The 21,552-nt window shown below is 43.6% G+C and overlaps 1 protein-coding gene across 2 annotated transcripts in view; it reads right to left on the minus strand.

Moving 5' to 3' along the window:
• Positions 1-32: 32 nt before the first annotated feature.
• Positions 33-21,552, minus strand: part of LOC139563191 (granule associated Rac and RHOG effector protein 1-like) — a 40,801-nt gene continuing 19,281 nt past the window's right edge. For both annotated transcript variants that reach the window (XM_071381534.1, XM_071381535.1), the window contains exons 2-14: positions 17,065-18,470; positions 11,110-11,322; positions 9,111-9,251; positions 8,678-8,773; positions 8,364-8,525; positions 7,387-7,545; positions 5,870-5,967; positions 5,419-5,544; positions 4,137-5,197; positions 2,838-3,000; positions 2,391-2,528; positions 2,174-2,252; positions 33-1,982 (exon numbers count right to left, since the gene is read on the minus strand). In XM_071381534.1, the coding sequence (XP_071237635.1) occupies positions 1,665-1,982; positions 2,174-2,252; positions 2,391-2,528; positions 2,838-3,000; positions 4,137-5,197; positions 5,419-5,544; positions 5,870-5,967; positions 7,387-7,545; positions 8,364-8,525; positions 8,678-8,773; positions 9,111-9,251; positions 11,110-11,322; positions 17,065-17,559 (3,249 nt within the window). In that variant the 5' untranslated portion in view covers positions 17,560-18,470 and the 3' untranslated portion in view covers positions 33-1,664. The remainder of the gene's footprint in view (positions 1,983-2,173; positions 2,253-2,390; positions 2,529-2,837; positions 3,001-4,136; positions 5,198-5,418; positions 5,545-5,869; positions 5,968-7,386; positions 7,546-8,363; positions 8,526-8,677; positions 8,774-9,110; positions 9,252-11,109; positions 11,323-17,064; positions 18,471-21,552) is intronic.

Consider the following 21,552-nt stretch of genomic DNA (forward strand, 5'->3'; position numbering starts at 1 on the left):
GATGGCATGAAGTCATAGAAAATACCAACATATTCAATTGCTAGTCATTTTTATTCATTTTTGTTGCATTGCTGGTACACTTGGGAAGATTCAGTTGCCAGCTCAAGAGAACAATAAGCAACATAAGCCAAGCAGTCCCCCTTCATATCTTCTGTCAGGGAAACTTTTTTTGTAGATGCCACTAGTAAACCATTTTGACACAGCTAAAAAATACTAACGGTTCCAGTCCAAGGTCTTTAAAGATGTAAAAAAAAAAAAAAAAGGCAGCAAAAGTTTGGGAAATAACACAGACAATGCAACAAACCCTATATTTTGATTGTGCAAAGCACAGAACTATAAAATGATATTTATACAGCAAACAAATCTCTGTAAACATGGTATGTTAGTTTTCAGAAAACATGGTGTCATGTCATAAATACAGGCAACATTGGCATCCGATAACATCACAAAAAGTTAACATTCTGGGCCTTTAAATACAGCCCGTAGCCATAGAAACTGAAGAAACATGGGCAAAAAAATACCCTACACAATGTTTTAGTGTTTATAATGGCATATTTGGTAACCTTTATAGATATGGTTTAGTTAAACTCTGAACTAAAGAAATGAATGTGCCTTCACATCTTGGGGGGGGGGGGGGGGGATTGTGTTATGTAACATGTTATACTAACATATACAGTAATTGTAGAACATGTAAGAAAATACAAAAATAAGATTAATACTGTCAATATTTGTACAAGAAAATATTGTATTTTAAAGGAACAAACATTAGGTTTGAGTTAGTGTCATTCTGAAGTGAACTGCCAGTCAGGGAAAGAAAAGGAAATTAATGTTTTTTTTGATCATAAAGACTTTCCCTAATGCTCTAGGGCTCGTAACTTTATTAATGATCAATATAATAAACGGACTTATTATCTCTTCAGCACCATTTATCTTCTGAACAACGCTTTGGTTGGAAAATAATATTATGCAAGTGCTATTAATACCAACATGGCACAGTTACTGCTATATATTTTTTACTCTGTCAGTCGTTGAAAAAGTAGTATTTTTTTTTCAATTACACCTCTGCAATGATTATAATATTTATGCTGAGCCTGCTCAAAGCCTCTTAATAAAAAGAAGTAAATTATTATTTATATTTCAACTTCAGTAATTTACAAGCTATGGAACAGTAGATGTTAGCTGTAGTCTGAGTCATCTTACATGAGATTTGGCAGTTACAGCTATGTAGACAGTATAGAATTATGGGGAAAACTGGAGTGTCTCATTTAGAGCCCACCCACTAAAATCTTATCCCTTACACATTTCCAGCTGGAGAAGAAAAGTGGATGATGGCCATGCATGTTTCAAGCTCTTGTCTGAGGAAACACAGTATAAACTTTATCAGGCAGACTAACTGCTGCCAGCATGACATGCATTGCTTACAGCTTTTACATGGCAGTTTAGAATGTCTTTTTCAAAAAGGGGGCGTTTGAAATGGAAAAATACATACAAAATGTTAAGCCAGTATGAACAATGCAATTTTGCCTGAAAACACAGAGACTGATGTTTTCAATTTAATGGTTATTCCAAAAGGGCAACATTACTAATGGTCGCAGCAGAACTTGCTTCAGAAATATAGCTACAGCAATTCTACCATACCAATGGACTCATTTGTTTGGTCTGTATCAGTACTGGTGAAGGTAGGAGGGCCTGTGCTCATGTTTGATGGGAAAGGATTTAAAGCCCTTGCTGATGGGTTTGTGCTGTTGTTGCTGATGCTGCTGGGTGTAGGGAGAGAAGCCAGAGGAGATCCCAGTGGAGGGAGGGCAGTCACTGGCAGTGGACCACACCGGAGACTGCAACATCTGCATGGAATCACTCCATTGGCTGGAAGGGATGTTCATCTGGTACAGGGAAGAGCTTGGATTGGGCATGGTGTTGTGTTGAGTGTGAGCAGAGTGTTGCCATGGGGCCTTCGGCGGCCAAGTTTTAGTTTTGCTTTCCTGTGGAGTAGAATGGATAGAAATGGGAGTTGATCAACACAAGATATTTAGCAAAAACTAAAAAGGGGGTAAATGATAACATTTAAAGGGATTCAATATAATCATATATACAGATGCAGTGAATGATAGAGGCTTCAATTTTCTGGCCCAATTACTGCACACAGACTCCTAAGTACACACTCCTTCCTTACCTGGTTATCATCATCTCCCAAGTGATGGAGGGGAGGAGAGGGCAGGGTACACACCTCCTGCTCGCCACAGCTGTGTTTTCTACAGGCAGAAGAGGAGACATGAAGCTCTACAGCACAATATCGATAGTTCACTTCATGAATAAAACAGGTTGGAGGGAAACCAAAAGAACAGTAACACACTATGGTGTACGTTTATCACATGGTGACTCAGTTGTACCTTCTTTGTTTGACGGCTGCAACAAGATCAGGTCCAGAGAACATGGAGAACAGGCTGTCCCCATTGGCTGAGGACGTCTCATCACTGGAGCTGGCAGAGTCTCCCTGATTGGCTGACCAGCTTCTGTGGACCGCCTCCCTGTTTCACATAAGTGGCATTCTCAGTCAGAACTACTTGAAACACTATGAACATCTTGTTCTTACCATTCTACAAATCGAACATCACTAAGAGGCATGTAAGATTGATTGGCATACTTTAGAGAGATGTTATATACAAAGAGGTGTGAATAAATTGTACTAGTGTCATGTGTGATGGAGTGGTGTAAAAAGCCTTGAATGAACATACCCTGTAGTACTACTTTGGGCAGACTATATAGAGCCCTATGCCATATACAGAGATGTGTGTATCAATGAGATGTTAGGTGTTGATTGTGATTGGTGAACGTACCCTTCGCTGTAGTACTCTGGGTGGGACCAGGTCCTGTGCTGCTCAGAGACGGGCCAGTTGCTGCGGGTGTTGCTGGGTCGACGGATGTGCTGCACCTGCCGTTTCTGCTGCATGGCCTGGCTGACTCCGGCAACGTAACGCGCAAACTCAGGGTCAGAGCCAACTGCATATGAAAGGGAGAAAACACACGGTTCAGCTTGACATCCTCAGCTTTTCTCTTTGTGTGTGTGTGTGTACCCCACAGCTCAATCCATTCAGCCAGACTGTCTACCATAGCAGAAAAAGCACAATAGCCGTAAGTCAGCTGAACACAATGGCCTCTGCTCTGAAATAAAAAAGTGTCTGCTGCACTGTAAAAACAGCAACTGACATTGTAAATTCAGCATAACATTTAAAATTACAAATCAGAACTTCTGGGGGGGGGGGGGACAGCTGCTCACTGTCAGACAACCTACATTTACAGTGCATTTGGAGAGATACTAGTAAGGTCCTGTAGTTCAGAGTTTTTGAAAATGTATCTGAATGGGAGATGTGGCTATGAAAGTTTTTCACTTCCTCAGGTTGCACCAGATAATGGCCGCTATTCATTCAGGAAATCACAGACAAACTAGATCATAAATCTTTGTCAGCAAAATATCACCACCCCAAATGGCTTTAATGGTTACAATGAGATTATGTAAGCACATCTCCAAACCACAAAACCCCAAGAAAAATCAAAAGCAACATATCCTCTCCAGGCATAATAATGACTGCAGTGCTAAACAGTAGTGTCTCCTTTTTCCTTCAGTCTTTGTAATGAAACAGCCCAGTCAACACAGCTCAAAGCCCCACCACTGCTGACAGTTCTCTCCTACCATGGAATCCCTGGAGGCTGTGAGCTGCCTGCCTCTCACCACCACAACCCAGACAGCCTACTGATAATGGGGAAGGAGGGGGAATAACACCGTCCTAAAGGAGGCCGCTTTTCTTTATTGGAGGTCAAGACACTGTATCTCACCCTGGCTACACTGACCAACGATGTGCAGGAAGGAGCCAGCTTTCATTGCTATTATATGGAGCCTTTGTAGTCGACTGCATCCTTCAACATGACAATATGCAGGTCACACACTGCTCTAAAGTGTTATCAACAACCACCTAGGTTATGTTCAGTGAGGAACACCGCAGTACCTCCCCGCTTCACCATAGTACCTCCCCGTTTCACTCTGTTCCAAAATGTTCACTCCCTACTGAACACCCACATTAGTCAGAGGAACCCAGAGTGTTATCTGGGTTTGTGGATAAGGGATAAAAATAACTCACCTGCGGGGTCAAAGGGCAAAGTGTCTCCCAGCACCCCAAACACACCCTCGTTCTGGTCCCTGTTGGGCCAGGTGTTGTTGCGGGGACCTTGTGGCTTCTGCCCCAGCATCTCAGACATGACACTGTCCATGTAGGTGCTGACCAGCCCCAGGCTGTATAGGTCCGAGCTCAGGTCTGGGAGGCCAGGTGAGCCCCACTGGCCAATGGGCCCCAGGGGGGAGAGCCCTGCTGGGGGAGGTGGGCCCTGGGGAGGAGGCTGCTGCTGGCTGGAACCACTCAGCCACTTACTTGGCATTCTCTGCTGTGGAAGAGCCTGGGGTGGAGGCTGTTGGGAGGGCAGCTGAGGTGGAGCATGCTGCTGCTGACCAATAGGCTGGAGGAGGTGTTGGTAGTACTGCAGTACCTGCTGGGAGGGCTGCTGCGGTGGTGGTGGCTGCTGCTGCTGCTTCTGCACTGGCTGCTGATGCATACTCTGGGTAGGGGGCTGCAGTGAACTGTGGGAGACCGCTTGAGAGGTTGGGGTTCGGTCGGTGGCTCCGCTCGGGGGCTTCAGCTCGGCAGCATTGGCAGACGCCACAGAGTTCCTCCTTTTGACCAGTGGGGAGGCTTGCTGGGACTTGCCCATATTGAAACCTGAGAGAAAGTCAATGACGTCCTGCATCTCCTGGTCCGTGGGGAGGTTCATGCCCTGGTCGTCACACACTGAACCGTTCTGGGGCTGGGTGGGGTCGGGGTTGCTGGACATGTTGCCCAGCTGTAAGATGCTCTGCAGTCTCCCGTCTACTGCGTGACCCAGGCTCTTAAACTGCTGGTCTTCAGAGCTGCTGCTAGAGGAGAGCATGCTATGGGACGAGGTGCTGGGGATAGAGTAGCTGCCCCCACCACCACTGGACACAGAGCTGGAAGAGGCCTTCTTTGTGAATTTGGAAGTTAGCTTGGAGATAGTTTTGGGCAGGCCACTGGAGGCTTTGGAGCCATTTCCAGGAGGCAGGTCTACCTGCATCCCGTAGTCAGGGCTCTCCCGCTGTAACTGCATCTGAATGGTGGGCAAGGCCTGTTCTCTGTGGAGGGAGAAGATACATAAGCATTCAACGGCATGGAAAATTACTACAGCTAACTAGCTTTTTCAAGATTTTCTTTCAGGGCAAATGTAAACTAAAGCTCGAGAATGAGGGCTATACCTCTGTCAGCCCATGCCAATGTGAACACACAGCAGGTTGATTCTTTCTAGGAATTAAAAATGCAAACGTGAAAATGCTTTGGACAATACACATCCACTCACTTGCACTCCTTCCACCTATTGATGTCAAAGACTGCGGTATATAGCACGTCCACCAGGCCGAGGGTCTTCTCTGGGTCCAGACTCCGCTGCAACAGAGACATGGTGGCTGGGTCCTCTTTCAGGCACCTACACAGAGGACAGTCAGGACACAGCACAACTGGCATGTCCAACATAACACAAATACATATATAAGTCTGTTAATACTTCACTTTACTGTCCAAATGTGATAGTTGATTGAGTTGAGTGTTGGCTTATGTGGATAAAAAGTATGTAGTTTGCTGATTTAGCCAATTGTATGTCTAAGGGTTCTGAATACTTGGAATTCCCTTGCTAAGATAAAACTAAAGCAAGCAAATGTATTTATTTGCCAAATTATTTTTTGGACCTGTAAAGCAAGCAGATTCTTCTGCCCTCTGTGGAAAAACAGACAAATATGAATAATCCTACTCACCATGTGGAGGGTACTTGTACCACAACTCTGGAGCCCTCCAGAGCAATCTGTGGAGCATAGGCTTCCTTGTTTTCGATCTGAGCAGTGTCAACAACCACCTGTCCACACATGCACACAGTCATTCAAAGAGCTGCATCAGCACAGCTTCTAATATAATGCATTCCCTCACAGCCAGTTATGCTTGCGCAAGCAACTCTACAGGATTATATTGGCCCTTTTTATCTCAACTCTGACTAAGCAAAGCAGATAGAGTACCAATTTCTTTCCACAATAACACATCAGTGTCCTCTAAAATAGATATAATGAAATAAGATATACTACTAACTCTGCCCATAGTCAGAGCATGTGGGCAAAGGAAATGGAAGCTACTTTGGGTGAACAACAAATATACACACTTCCAGGTATCCAGACCAATATTTTCCAGCAGTTCTTTGAAAGAGGCTCTACCTTCTAGACAAATGCAACTTGGGGAGGAGGGAGGACCCTTCCTGTCTCACAGGAAGTCAGCCTATTGTCATTTATATAGCAGGTGTATCCTCAGGACCCCTGGGCAGTCAGAGTGCTGAGTTCAGGCCTGTGAGAGAAACACATCCACCAGGTCCCTGACTCACAAAGTCACAGGCAGAGAGAGAGAAAAAACGAGAGCGAGATGCAGCAGCATAGGCCCCCCAAAAAAGGAGGAGAAGAGGCCAATTCAGGTGTTGAAAATTAATGTCCCAGAAAGAACAAAGCCATTTTCACTGTCTGGCAGATCCGCTCTATGAGTAATGTTAAGAGAAGGTGGTCTTCGCTTAGGCTGCTATGCAGGCTCCCACTGTCGGTGTTCTTCAGAGCTCATAACTCAGATAAGGAGTTCATGTAAAGCTCCCATCCACCACCAGGGTTTGTTTTACACTCAGTGCTGCTGTTGGGTAGATAAGAACACTCCCCAGGTCTGACGCACTAAATATTACAGACCACACTGAGGAAATAAAGTAAAGTAGAGTAGTGGATGACTGCTGCTTTCTCTCTGTTGGCTGGGGGAGACTCGTTTCAAAGTGCCAGAAATCTGTTTGAAGATCCAACCAGATGACCCCATCCTTTACCCAGATGCTGCAGGAATGTTGGCTTCAGTGTGTCTACAATGAGTTTGTTTACACCTCTTGGCCGTTCAAAGGAACCCAACATACCTTCCCATCATCTCAATTACACACCTCCCAAACAATGGGCTCTAGGTTACAATAGACTACAACTTGCAGCCTGGCCCAGAGCTATAATGTAGAGGCTTCACTAAGCAGAGGCTGTAGAGTTATAGTGAATCTGCTCAAGGCAGGGACCTCTATCGAATTAAATATTCCTTTACATTTTCATAAAATAAGTGAAGTTGGTTGAACCACATGGCCCTACTGCTAAAGCAAAACAATCCATCAGCTAATTTAAGTTGAGACAACAGCTTATGTTGACATCTAACTGAGACGAGTATTTTAAGCTGGGTGACTTTGCTGCCCTTGTTGACATCTTAAGTGCCTTGTACTCACCAGTCCCGCCTGAGCGAACAGTAACTGGACGGCGGTCTTGCAGGCCATTCTCCAGCTGGAAGGGCAGACCTGGTTGAGGACCTCAGTGACGGGGGAGTCGTCCCGGGGGGTCACTCCGTTCTGCCCCACTGCCTCTTTAATGAGCTGCAACATGGTGTGCTGAGGATACAAAACAGGGTGGCCGGTGTGAAAACACAAGACTTCTGGCTGCTGATGCAAGGCACTAATATGGACCTGACAAAGATCCACTTTGGATTGAAACTTTGTTCATTTTTTTGCCAAATAAAAGCTATGGTGGAGCAATAGTGAGTGTGTGGGTCCTATTCATCTCTTCTAAAACACTAACATAGACCAGAACAGGAAACAGTAGCAACTACAAAGTCCAGGGACTAAGTCCCCTCTTGTTAAAGTGTCTAGGCTCTAGTTTAAAGGGTCCTGATGAATGTGCTGTTATTTCTGAATCCGGTAAATGGTGAGTCAGATAACTGACAGATAGTGTGTGCAATTATCATACGAGTTAGTTTTGTCCCACAGACTGGGGGAGAATCCATCTGTAAACTAACGAAGCAGATGCTGATTCTATCCAGACCCAAGGCATCAGATGTACCATGGAATAAGTGTTAAGACATCCACATCAAAACATTAAAGCCTTGCCAAATACAAGACTCACAGCCCACGTAAGTCATCAGAGGTTGAAATGAGCGTCTAAGCGGCTCTCATTTCCTAGAGAGAGCAGAGTGACCCATTCTGGTCAGCAAGGTCAAACTATGAAAGACTTAGGAAACCACCCATCACAGTAGCCTAGCGCCAGGATGCCAGCGAGCCAAGGCCAGGGGTGTATTCAGAATGTTGTAGATAGAAATGTAATGAATAGAGCTGAATACGACTCCCAAGCTGATGACTCCCGATTTAACATGACAGACAATCATATGTTCTATGCAATATCTGAACATTCTATAACAGACCGCAGGGCATACCGTTTTCAGTTTGAGGTTGTCAGCCGCTGATTCGTTGAAGGACACTCCTTTGAGGAAGTGGGCGCCAATCTGCACAGGGATGGTGGGCAGCTCACACTGAATGGGCTGGGAGATGGTCTGCATCCTGCCAGCCTGCTGGGCCTCTGCCTCACTGCAGCAACCCTACATAGTAGACAGAGAGAGAGACACAGGCCCAGACACATGATGTACAAATAGGTTAGAGACAGGGTTTTGCCCTTATCACAGCCACTATAATCCAAGGCTTTACCATTCCTAATGAGCTGTAATACGTCCTGTGCTTAGAGTAAACATACCTGTAAAGCTGCCTCCACAGATTTGGGATTGAGGTGAAAGCCAGCCTTCAGTGCATATTCACTGTGGCCCATACTTTCTAGTGCTGCTTTATAAGCCTGGCGAGAGAAAAGAAAAAATAATTTGTATAAAATGTAATTAAGTCAGGCTAGCTATTGCTTCATCCAGTCCTTTCATATCCAAGCCATCAACACATTGATTTGAAGCAGCCTTTGTTCTGTAGGGCACTAGTGACCCAGTCAGAAATGGCACCCTATTCCATATATAGTGCAATACTATTGACCAGAGCCCTGATAAAAAATATTGCACTTTACAGGGAAAATGACCAGGAATAAGGCTCTGGTCAAAAGCAGTGCACAAGCCTATATTGGGGAACAGGGTGTCATTTCAGACATTGACCAAGGCTGTGGTGGTCCTGCGGGGAGCACCATCTACCTGTAAGGCATTGTCGATCTTCATGTTGAGCTCCTTCAGATGGTGATCAGGGATGTTGGGGTTGTTGGAGCAGAAGAGCTGCTGGACCTGGATGCCTGCCAGGCAGCCATCACGTCCCCTCTCCCTCAGACGTCCCGTGGCCTGGAACACAGCACACAGTCTCAGGTCACATAGCAGTTTACACACAGCATCACATACCCTAGTACAACCCTTACACACCCTGCATCTGCTCTGTACTGCTTATGATTTTATATACCTTCACCCATTTAATCTGATTTCTAATATAGGCCTACGGTACAATTGTCATCTCAAACATCTAATCTGTGCTTCAGAACCAAAAGGTTGCACATATTGATTGATGACCAGACAAAAACAAAGTAGGCCTATTGTTTGTATTATCCAGATAAAACACAGTTTAGAAATCTACTACAGAGGCATCTTTGCCAGAACAATAACAGGCTACCTAGAGATTTTCATTGATCATTTCCATATTTCAGATAGGCCTAGTTTGGGTGGCTACATGTCTAAAGATGGCTGTAACGTCGCACTGCATTCAATATTATGGGTGATGATGTAACATATTCTGGCAAATTAATTACGGTATTTGTGAGGAAGAAAAGGGTTCTGGACTCCAGAGAAGTGACATGACATCCATACTAGTAGATATTGGCTGCTAACATTAAATGACTTTCAGCTACAAATGTAAAATGTGAATAAAACATTCAATATTATGTTTTGCGTTTGAAAATGCATCACCGTTTACGGCTGTAATGACAGGCTACATTGGCGCAGAAATTGTGCGTGCATGTACATGCGTGAGGTCACGAGCTTTGAACCACTGCTTTTTGGGGGTTGCGGGTCAAAAAGTTTGAGAACCAATGAGATTGAACCAACGGAACCAACGGACAGATTGACGATTTTCTGTAGAGCTATTGGATTGGGTGCAGTGCAAATGTCAAACCGTATGGAGAGCGGATTGCCATAAATATCCAGCGGCAAAAATAGTTTGGTGATCAAGAATATTAAACTGTTTACTTTGCAGGCATTAATTACTAGTATAGGCTTACTGGACTTTTGGTATGTTATACTGGTCTTTGGTATGTCAAAATAGCTTGAAATGTATTATTTATGAAGTTTGCATTTGGAATTTGTTGTTAAAATGAATTATTACAAACTCAGTGTGTTGTAGACAAAATAATGAAAAGGGCTGTCTGGTAGCCTCTAACAGACATTGAGGCTACCAGACAGTCATTGCATGTATAGATTACATTTTTTTTTTTACTTGACTCACACTTAGAATGCACGACTTGGACTTGACTCTCGACCCATTCTACTTGTGACTACTCGAGACTTGGACCTTGACATGCTTGTGACTCGGTCACACATCTGGTAGATTGTACATTTTAGAACAGTGTTGGGCCTAGATTTGTGAATAACTGCTTCTATAGGGGGGAAACCGACCGCCTCCCTCTTTGAAAACTGCCCAACATTGCAGTGAGGCCCGGCCATGCCCAGCCTGGACATATCGCAGCAGCACATTCCAGCAGGATATCCAGCCCCGTTCCCTCCAGGGCTAACACCCCACATGCCAGGGCTTAACAGATCAATCAGGCCACTCACGATTCTCCATTCTGGCTCCACTGTACAGAACAAAGCTCCAAATGTGCCAGGGGGACTTTTATTAGCTACGTGATTAACCAGCTAGCTCCTCTCACAAAATGGCCTCCATTTCAGTTAGCTAGGGTTTGTTTGGGGATGTGTAGGCCTAGCTTAAAGTGGAGGAGGGAAAACTAGCAATACAGGCTCATATACTGTATATACAAACTTCTCAACGGGAAATAGGAGGAAATTGTGGCTGGAATGGTAGCTGACTGCATTTCATAGGAATGTATAACAGTCAGCTTGTCACGTTTTGAACACAGCCTATTTCCACCAGCTAGTCACACCAGGAAGCTCTTTGAAGAGTCCTGGGGGCACCCTGGCCTCCATGTCTAAATACCTCGGCTGCACCCTTCCATGATCGTGAGGCCTCCTCCAGCTCCGTCAGGGGCCCAGGGCAGGAGCTCTGGGAGCGGACATTGCTGCGTCGCTCCTGGGCCTGGGCAAGGGCCTCCGCCAGGCACGACTGGGCCACAGGCTGCACCTTCTGCAGGGCCTGGGATAGGAACTGGAAGTGCACCTGCATCACCGTCAGGAAGCACCGACCCAGCACCTGGAGAGAACACATAAGATTCAAAAGGTTGTGATCAGGACAATAATATCAGGAGAAAAATAAATAAAATCACACCCCTGACAAGATTACATTAGTGGGAGCATTGATCATTCATCATTGTTTTCTAAGAACACCGGTTCTCAAAGCATACGGTCTTGGCATTCCTTGTTTTTCATTACTCAGAAACTAACTTAAGTGATGTTGGCTTCAGTGACTTGGATGTTTAAATTCTCCATAAAAACAATGACATCTTTGATAACCCTCTGAGTCCTCTTAAATCAGATCTTATAAATAGAATAACATGCATTGCATCAATTTACTGCTTTAAAGATGCTCCTCTTGTTTGAGGAAAACCCAGCTTGAGAACATGACATTATTACACACAAAAACAACTTGTGAAGGGCTATAACCACAAAACAGTTCAAGGCTGGATAAAGGCTGCATTACAGTGAGCCACTGAAGATAATTGTCTATTTAAGAGTTAGAACATTATGGAAAACATTTGACAGGCTAAAATTGTACAAAAAAGGCTAGATGAAAGAAACATTTTTTTAAAGTCTATATCAAGGCCATGTTCTGCTTGTTAACATGTCCTCTCATTTTCCACACAACTCCACCAGTCTACAGTGCAGTGTTACCCCAGCAAATAACCTTCTACCATAATTGGGAAGCGCAGTTTATGTTATAAATCAGTCTACTCAGAGCCAAGGCCTAGCACTGTAGTCGTAAAGCACAAGCAATGCTTACAACAAACAAAGTGTTTGCTCTTCTCCTTCAACTTAATAGTGGAGCAGATTTTTCCACATCATGATGGCACCGTTCCAGACCCTGTGCAACGGGTGATTCATTTAAGCAATAAGGTTCACATTTACATAAGTGAAGGAAAGAATTGTAAAGCTGTAGGAGTCAGACATGTTTGTTGTCCAGTTAGCAAAAAGAGGAGCAAAACGAGAGCAACAGGACACCACAGCCGGCTCACTGTGGTCACAGGGTTCTTTTCAGGTACGTGCTGAAAATATATTTTGGCTGAGTTGTTAAGTACAGAAATATGCCACCCTGTTTAAAAGCAGACAGGAACAACAAGGCTGGGCTGTCCTCATTCTTTAACACATCATGGGGGCACAGACACCGACTAGGCCTATACCCTTACTGACCACTTCCAAGGGTAGGTCCAAACCCTTTAGAGCCCTCTTCAGCTCAGATTCTGAAATAGGACCAAATAACAGTTCACGTAAAGGAATTGGTCTTACATGCAGTATTAGTTCTGAACCATGAGTTATGAGGGTGTGAAACACGTGCTGCTTATGTTGGACTGCTAATCACAGTATAAACACTGGTAACACCTCACTCTCAAATGACTAATGCATACCAAACACTGGCTCAATGAATAATGATATATGAGATGGTCCCTCTTCCCTCATTTTCCTAATGCAGACTATCAAACAAATTGTAGGCTGTCAAGGAATTGAGTGGCGAATTGTTTAACATAAAAACTCTTAGCGGTCAAATTGAGTCCACTTGATCAGTGAATGTAACAAAAGCCCTATTATTACAGATTATGGTTAAACAATTTGAATGCTTTCTTCATTTCTAACAGATATTTTGAGAACAGTGTTTTCCCGGTGGTTTCCCGCTAATTGCATTTTGGAACATTCACACATAACCAAACAGCCATGTGCGCATTGTTGAGTTAATAATATGAAGAAATAAAACGTTATCAACATTTTAAGCTAAAATGGTCTGATCAGCCTCATTGCTTTTTTAAGTGCAGTGGTTGTATGGATTTTGGATGTGTCATCCCAGAACTGTCCCAGTGTCTGTTTTGAAACGTAGACATATTGATCGTGCCCTTAAAATAATTGCCTCCAGGGCTGGTAATTATGAAGACATAAAAAGTATTTGGTTGTAATTGTAATGTTGCAATATTTTATAGGCTACCAAAGGTGGCCAACAATCCTCCAGGAGAGCCTTAAAGGGGCAGTGTTGTGTTTTCAGACAGGCTTGAATACGCAAAGAAGCCAATAGACACGAGTGTAGCCAACATTTGTCTGTTTCTCTATGGTTAAAAAGATGGTAATGCATTTTATTTTGCAAAGTCATACAATGATGTACAAATGGTGTTAAATACCATTTATTTATTTTAAGTGACTTACACTTTTGGACAAGTAAAAATGTCCAAAGGACAAGTGGCAAAAAAGGTCATGAAAAGCCCTGCATTCTGAAAAGTGATGTAAAATTGCTTATAATACCATTAATACTATTATTTTTGGACCAGCTGTACAGAACACTATAAAAAGGACAGAACAGACAATCACAAACTATAAGGACATGATTATCTAGCAAGAAAAATGTAAAAGGTTGCAACAAAAGATAATTAATCACACATGGGGATAAGATTAAATTTCAAATCGGCTCATGGAAAATATGAGGAATAAAACTACAGGGCCAAGCCAACGTTTAGCCGCATACAGGGCTGAAAGGCAGGCTTAAACAGTGAGAAGAATGAATCAAACAACTCATCTTCCCCATTAAACTAAGGACACATCGATTGTCTTCTTGAAGTGGAAATCATCATCATCTATCCTAGGAGAGTGAGACTAAAAACCAGATGCCTTCGTGTTTCCTTCCCGTCTAAAATACTTCTCTAGTGCTGTTAGTGAGTGGCCCTCACCATCCTAGCCTGTCTTCTGTAGGACGGCCATTTCCAAAGGTAACATCTATTAGACCCTTTTCCAGTACACGACACACTGACGTCAAGTACAGATGCATGGGACTCTTGGCGGCAGTAAGAAAACCATCGCGATCTGCATCCCTTCAATAGCCTAGATTTATGTTTTTATTACTTCTAAAAAACTTTTTGGGGTTCTCATACTCTTATGACATTTTGATTCTTGCTTGAACAGTCGCTAAGATTATATTTGGTTGTGATCTTTGCAAAATAACTAATTTGGGATGTAGCAGTTCGCTATAATGCTAACGCTCATTGATATAGGCTGTAGCAAAAGCTAGCCAAAGACCCATTTTACTGGTTGAAGTGCTTTTTAAGTATAATGCTGTTGATTTGCGATGATGACACCAACATTATATTAAGCAGGACATTAATACGAGCCTTAAAATCCAATCATATTCCAAAAGTAGTTTTAAATGCACTCATAAGCGACATGTAAATGGATTTTTTTTTTTTGCCGTTCTATAAGAATTCCCCCTTGTTCTGCCACCAACTTGCGTGCATCGCCCTTGTACGGTAATGTTTGCAAACACAGAAAGGGGTCTATTAAACCAAAACAGGAAGTGCTGGTGCTAGTGTCTTGCATATCAAACATGATACTCATCTATTGTTTTGACACAGATTTAATTTCTCTTATTAAAGAAACCGGGTGACGTTCGTTACATACAAATTCGAGGTTGTAATCTAATAATGGCAGCTGTGAGCGTGGCCATAAAAATCAGAGGTAAAGGAGTAGTAACCTAAGAACACTAGACTGACCATGTAGTAGACACTTGATATGAACGAATCTTATCAAGTAACAATTCAACGGTTGAGAAAAATGATACAGAATCCTTGAAGCCCGCTGAACTAGGTTAGATGTGTTTTTTCAGGGGCGTTTCGGGATTGCTGCTTGTGCAGTTGTCTGCCTGGCTCTAGCCCTGCCTGCACTGTGGTTGCCTCATGTTCAGAACCAGAAGATCTCAATTGCATTCTCACGTCTTCTCATCTCTTTCCTTCTCCTCCAATGGGTTTTGAGGAGACGAGGAGAGAGGATGGAAGGAGTATGCAATCAAAATCTTCCCCAGGACTCCTGTCTGGCTGGCCTGGTCATCGCTCCCTCTGTGGTTTCGCTCATACACTCAGTAGACTGCCCCCTAATAAACAATGACATTTTCATGCATATTTGGCAGCTGAGACACTGAGCAGCCAGGGTAGACAAGCTCCGATAAAAACACACGTTTTGTTTTCCATACTGAGTGGACTTTTGGGATTTTGGGGGGGGGGGGAATTATCCTGCTTCCTTCAACATTCCACAATTCTCCAAATTCAAAATAGCTTTTTTGTTCTTACAGACCCAATTCTATATTTTACATACAACTGCCAAGACAAATGTTCATACACACACACAAATGGAAAAGCCCTTTCCGTCACAAATGAAGTAAATCTCTCTGGGGGCATGGAAATGGCCAACTGAAGGTGCACCATGTACTTATGTGAAAAGCAATTCTACATAAACAATATTTAGCTTCTCATGGAGGAAATGGAGGTTAAAAAAGTGATGCCGTAATGATGAGTGAAACTCACTGGTCTAGTCAAAATACACAGTAGGCCTATATGATGCACATGGCCATTTTGGGCTTTGTCTTTTGTCTGTTGATAGATTCCTTCTACTCAACCAGGTCTGAATATCTTATTCATCCCTCAATTCCTGCACATTGGCAAGACTGAGGTAGAGCAAAAGCCCACTTTTATTTGACAAACGCACTGTTGTTATTCACAGACGCTAGCTGAAGCCAGAGTGAGTCAGTGTGGCTGCCAGACAGTCCTGCCGCAGTCTGAACTTTCACTGAGTTGGGCTTCCCCTCCTTTAATATTTATCTGTGCATATCCAAGACCACAGAGTCAAAATGACAGATTGTGGTGCAAAAGTCTTTCCTGCTCTGGGCACAACCACATCCACTGAGGCCCTGCAGTCCCTCTCATAAAACAGCCCTGGCCTGAACATTCAGGATATTCACTCACTGTCTGCCACTGAGGCCTTGCTCCCTAAATCTGTTTAAATCTCCAGGATGAGAGCATAGACATCTCAAACATTCACTACACAAGAGGCAATTTGCTTGCTGCCTAAACAGATGTATTAAAAATAAATACATAAATTGGCATTTCTTGTAGAAATATTTAGGAGTGGCACTACCCTGGAACCTCATTTCTGACTGGCTAGGCAGTAGGCACAGCTGTAGCATCAGGAGCACATAAGGCTTCTCATCCACAAATGCCAGTGAAGTCTAATATTCAGTTACTATTTTCCCAAACAAACACTCAATGCAAAAAAAATAAAAAATAAAAATACAACTTTAAGAGCAGCAATTCACAATTGAGACGTAAGCAACTTTGCTGGCCTGTAATAGACAGACCAATCACCCTGCATGCTCAGTCAGACTGTCTCAGCATAAATGATGGTTCCTGCCCTCTTCTCCTATCCTCAGTGCTTTTCGCACCTCGCCCTCAGATCCTAGCACCCGCTTAACATTGGGCGCCAGATCCTAATTTCAGCCAAGAACTTCTGAATCAAGGAGCCATGCATTCTGAGAGACTTTAGCTGGGCATCTTAGAAGCAACCTTGCCCTAGAAAAATGGTGCAACAACAAAAAATTTGACCAAAAATTCTAGTCTAGACCCTCATAACAAAAATTTGGTATTTTTTAAAAAGTTCCCTTTGGCAAAACATGCTCTATTGACAGCAGGTGGGAGGAGCTATAGGATGACAGGCTCATTGTAATGGCATAAATGGAACTGTATCAAACATATGGAAACCATGTTTGACGTTCCATATATTCCAATTCCAGCCATTACAATGAACCTTTCCTCCTATAGCTCCTCCTACCAGCCCCCACTGATTGACAGGGAAATGGAAAAGACTCAACATGTTATTTTACAGGTAGGCCCAATTGTCAGAATAATGTAATAACTTTACTTTGACTGGTGTTCAGTGTGTGTCCAGGTCGGTAACTGTAACCCTGGCAACCCGTTACCTCTACATCCTGCAGGCTGAAGTCGTTCTGGTCTTTGAAGTTGGCAGCCCCAGCGCTCAGCTCCATCAGCATCTTGGCGATCTCTGGCTTTATTGCTGCAGTCAGCCGGCTGGCCGCCTCCATGACATGTTCCTGCACGTCCTTAAGTTGCATAGCTGCTTTCGAGTAGTGTGAGTTCCTGAACACGCTGCTGAACAGGTCCGTGAGAAAGGCGCTGGCCCGGCAGAACACATTCAGTGCATCCAGGTACTTGGAGATGCCCTGCTGGATGTCGGCGACCGCAGTGGTGTTGGGCGTGGAGGGAGGTGGTTGGCAGCTTCCGGGCATGCCCACCCCGGTGGAGCCACCCATGGGGGAGCAGGTGGAGCCCAGGGGGGCACTGAGGGTCCGGCTCAGCTCAGGCATCTGGTACTGCTGGACTTTCTGCTTGGACCCGCCGAGCAAAAAGCGCCGCTTGTAGTCCATTTTACTTTCCTGCGCACTACAACAATACATAAGTGTCAGGCTGACTCTGGAAGCTCCGGATTTCAGCCAACCAGAAGCGCTTTCTCTCGCTCTCTTATAGAAAACAACAACCCAGTAGTCCTGGAATTTATGTAAAAAGACAAATTAAGGGCTCCATCTGCCAGAAGCTCATCTCAAAATGCTTTGTAACTAACAGAGCGATGCAGAGAGCAGGGTACAGACTTGCTGACCGAGTGTGATGTTTATGTGCAGCCCTGCTGCAGCTCACGGTGGACAGTCCCAGCAAAAATAACAGGCAGAAACGCACCTTTCCAAATCTGTATTTTCTGCCTGAAAGGGAGTCAATGGTTTATGAGAGGACAGATCAAAAAACTGAAAACACTCCACGATTCTCTCATTCCAAGACAAGATTCATGTGCATAACAATTCCTTCAAAGAAACAGAAAATGTCTTCTTTGTATAACATGTATATAGTTTGTATATTTAGATATTTTTAATGATAGAAAATCTTTAAAAGCTGTAAGCAAAAAACAAAAGCCAAGAATCTGAAAAGAAATGTGGCACTAGTCAACAGCAAGGAGTCTGACAAAAAGAGACAAAATCTGTTCTCCGGTAGGACAATGGCGCCTTGATACTTCACTTCCTCTCTGCAATGGCAGCCTATTGGCTGTGTTTATGGAGCAGAGCGAGGGCAGACAACCAGTCCGTCAGAGATTCTCTTCACACGGTCTGTGGCGGTGAGCAGAAGCCAGCTGATAGGACTACTGTTGGAAACTTCGCCGGCCTCAACGTCCTCAGCGTTTCCGTCTGCTGGCTGAGGTAGTTATTAATCACTGAGGAAACTAAATGTGCTCCCAGATCTCGCCGCTTCTCCTCCACAAAACGCAGATTAGAAGAGCGACAAAAGCACAAATGTATCTGTAAGGCCTCTATGTCATTTCCTAAGGGAGGAAAAGGGAGAAACAAAATAAAGTTACAATGATTTCAGAGGAAGGATGAGCTTTGTTTCAAATGTGCTGTTTTTTTTCCAATAAAAAAAAACTTGGCAGTTTTGAGTCAGTTCTTGGGAAGATAAATTGTGAATGCTTAGAAACTGAAGTAAGCATTTAGTCTAAGGAATTACACTAGGTTGTGTGACAATATTGTGCAACTACGTACAGTAAGTAGCCCAACTCAACAGCAACAATAAAACAACAAGAGATAAAATAACATTGAGGGTTTAGCATAATCAGGTGTTAATTCTTGCTCCCATTAGACTCATTTCATATTAACGATCATAAATAAATGGAGCATATCTGAAGAAGAATTAACCCCTCTACAAAAAGGAAATACAGCCACAGACAAATGTCTGCAAGCGGTCATTGTTGGAAAACAGTGACGATCTGTCTTAATGGAACACATACAGTGGGAGTTAACAATATCCCCTTTCAAAATCTAAGCAGCAAATGGGGAGAAATGGGTTTCTATGGACTTGGTAGTTTTATGTCATTATGCAAATAAGCATAATTCTATTTGCATGTTTAGGAGAAACAAATGCCAGCATGTATCATTACCTAGCTTGAGAACAATGGTGATAATATGTCACAGTAGTGGAGAGATGTCCATGTCAATACTCGGAAATGTACACGTTTTCTTTCTAGATGTAGGCCCTAGCTTTTATTAATTCTGTTGTGGAACGCGGCGAATCAGAGTTATCACCCAGCCCCAATGTTTTGGGATGAGGGAGCAACTTGTGGAAAGAAAACAAGCCACAGCTTTTCCTCAGGATAACACCAAGACATCCGTCATTGTGTGCTGCTCAGACAGCCTGTGCATTGTACATGGCCTTTATCAACCACAAACATTCCACCACTGTTTGTATCTACAATGTTCCACTGATCTTCAAACTTCGCTGTCTTTCACAAACAGAGGGGTGTGTAGACAGAGCCTGACAGCCTACACCAACAGAACAGACCCTGCCTTGGAGACGAGGGGACCGGACATGTAGGGAAGCTCATGGACCTACCATGTCATAGGAGGCAGCAGCGGAGACAGACATCAAATCAAATGTACTTATAAAGCCCTTTTTACATTAGCAGATGTAAATACAGAAACCCAGCCTAAAACCCCAAACAGCAAGCAATGCAGATGTAGAAGCACAGTGGCAAGAGAAAAACTCTAGAAAGGCAGGAACCAGACTGAGGGGTGGCCAGTCCTCTTCTGGCTGTGTCGGGTGGAGATTATATGAGTATATGGCCATTAAGGCCAGATTATTCTTCAAGCGGTTCAAACATCCATAGATGACCAGCAGGGTCAAATAATAATCACAGCAGTTATAAAGGGTGTAACAAGTCAGTACCTCAATTTCCAAGTGAGCAAACTGGTTCCAAAAACCATTAAGGCCATTACACCTAATGTCAAGTTTAACAGTTCTCTCTATAACCAAAGGTAAAATGTCACTCCTTTTTGTCATTTTCTCTCTCAAAATAAAACATGAGATGAGCATTCTACTTCAAACACGGTGCTTTGAGGTAGTCTAACTAGTGAAATGAGCAGTTTCTAAATCCCAGATTACAGTGACTGCGGTAACTGCCAGATGCCCAACACTGCTTGCTGCTTAAAATAGGGATATTAAGGATACAGGAGTAAACAGGAAACAGGAGCCTGACTAGCCAGGTCCAGCCCAAAGGTCCTAAATCCTAGAAACTGCAGAAAAGGGAAGTTGCGTCAGAGGTCTTTGAATCCAATAAGGAAACTTGTGAAATACAGTAGGACTCAGGTCATAACAAAGGAGGCAGAGCCAGCCAAGTATTGTGATGAATAAACAAAGCCAATATTGCCTCTGATAATCTCATTTTGACTTTTCAAACCATCAAGTGTAGGCTGTCAGGTTTGTTGTTCTGACTCCAAAGTGAGTTTGTGGGTCTTGGTGTCCTGCTGACTGGATCAGACGCCCAGTCATGCGTCGGACCATTAAAAACTGTTCAGTTTGTGTCCATGTGAAACACTGCTGCCCTGCCTGCCTAAGGTCTGGCTAAGATGAGCAGGCACGGCACGGCATCAATATTGATGTGACCCGTCCCACTATCCTCTCTATTGGCAGCCAAGCTGATTGTTCCAATGCGGAAAGTATTAGAACTTACACCCAAACAAACATGTAATAGGAGGGTCCCCAGTCTGTGCTGCTGGCTCAGCGCCCAGTTTAACGTCCTTCCTTCGGCAGTGTGCACTCAGGGCTAATGTTAGATCTGCCTCCACCACTCACTGCATCTCAGCTGCTGCTACTTGGACAAGGAGCTTAGGTTTCCGGGAGCAAGCTCTCTGTCGCCATATACAAAATGAGCTCCGAAGTATGATTTACCTGTGCTAGATCTTCAAGGAATTTGTCAGCACTAAAAAGGTCAACTGAAATGTAAAAGAATGACACAGGCAGCATATACCAAATGTGTATCCATGACTCTTTTCAAAAATCAACGACTAAAGATAACCTCATGGTGGTGGACGGGGCAGCGGTTCCTCAAGCTGACAGCTCCTTCTGCCACTGAGGCACCAGGCCACTGACGGCAGGGTACAACCACATGGCCACCATTAAACAACCCCTCAGTCTCCTCTCATGAGGTCAATTTCAGCCTCCTCGGCCAAACAGCTGCCCTACACTAGACAGTACCATACCGCTTTTAGGACTCAGTCTCAGCTCAAAAATGTCCTCTACATCTGTTGCCAATGAAGAAAAGGAATGCTTTATGTGGATTCAAACAAGAACACTTCAAAAACAAGTAGAGACCATTTCAATCCCATCATACCCTTTTATATAGTCTGTTCCCCATTTCATTGATAGTCTACTTCAACAGACATTTATAGTCTCTAAGGTAATGGGTATCGACCTAAATATGCAACTAATACGACAAGGAAAAAAGTTCTCAAAGAAGCAATAAGCACAAATTGCTTTTCAACAATTAAAATGAGCAGGAAAACAATGAAAATAAGATATTACTAGTAATTTGTAGTTAAACATTCTTAGTCACATTGTAGACGGATGGGATA

The sequence above is a fragment of the Salvelinus alpinus genome, chromosome 33 (genome assembly GCF_045679555.1).
Source record: "Salvelinus alpinus chromosome 33, SLU_Salpinus.1, whole genome shotgun sequence".
Classification (NCBI taxonomy): domain Eukaryota; kingdom Metazoa; phylum Chordata; class Actinopteri; order Salmoniformes; family Salmonidae; genus Salvelinus; species Salvelinus alpinus.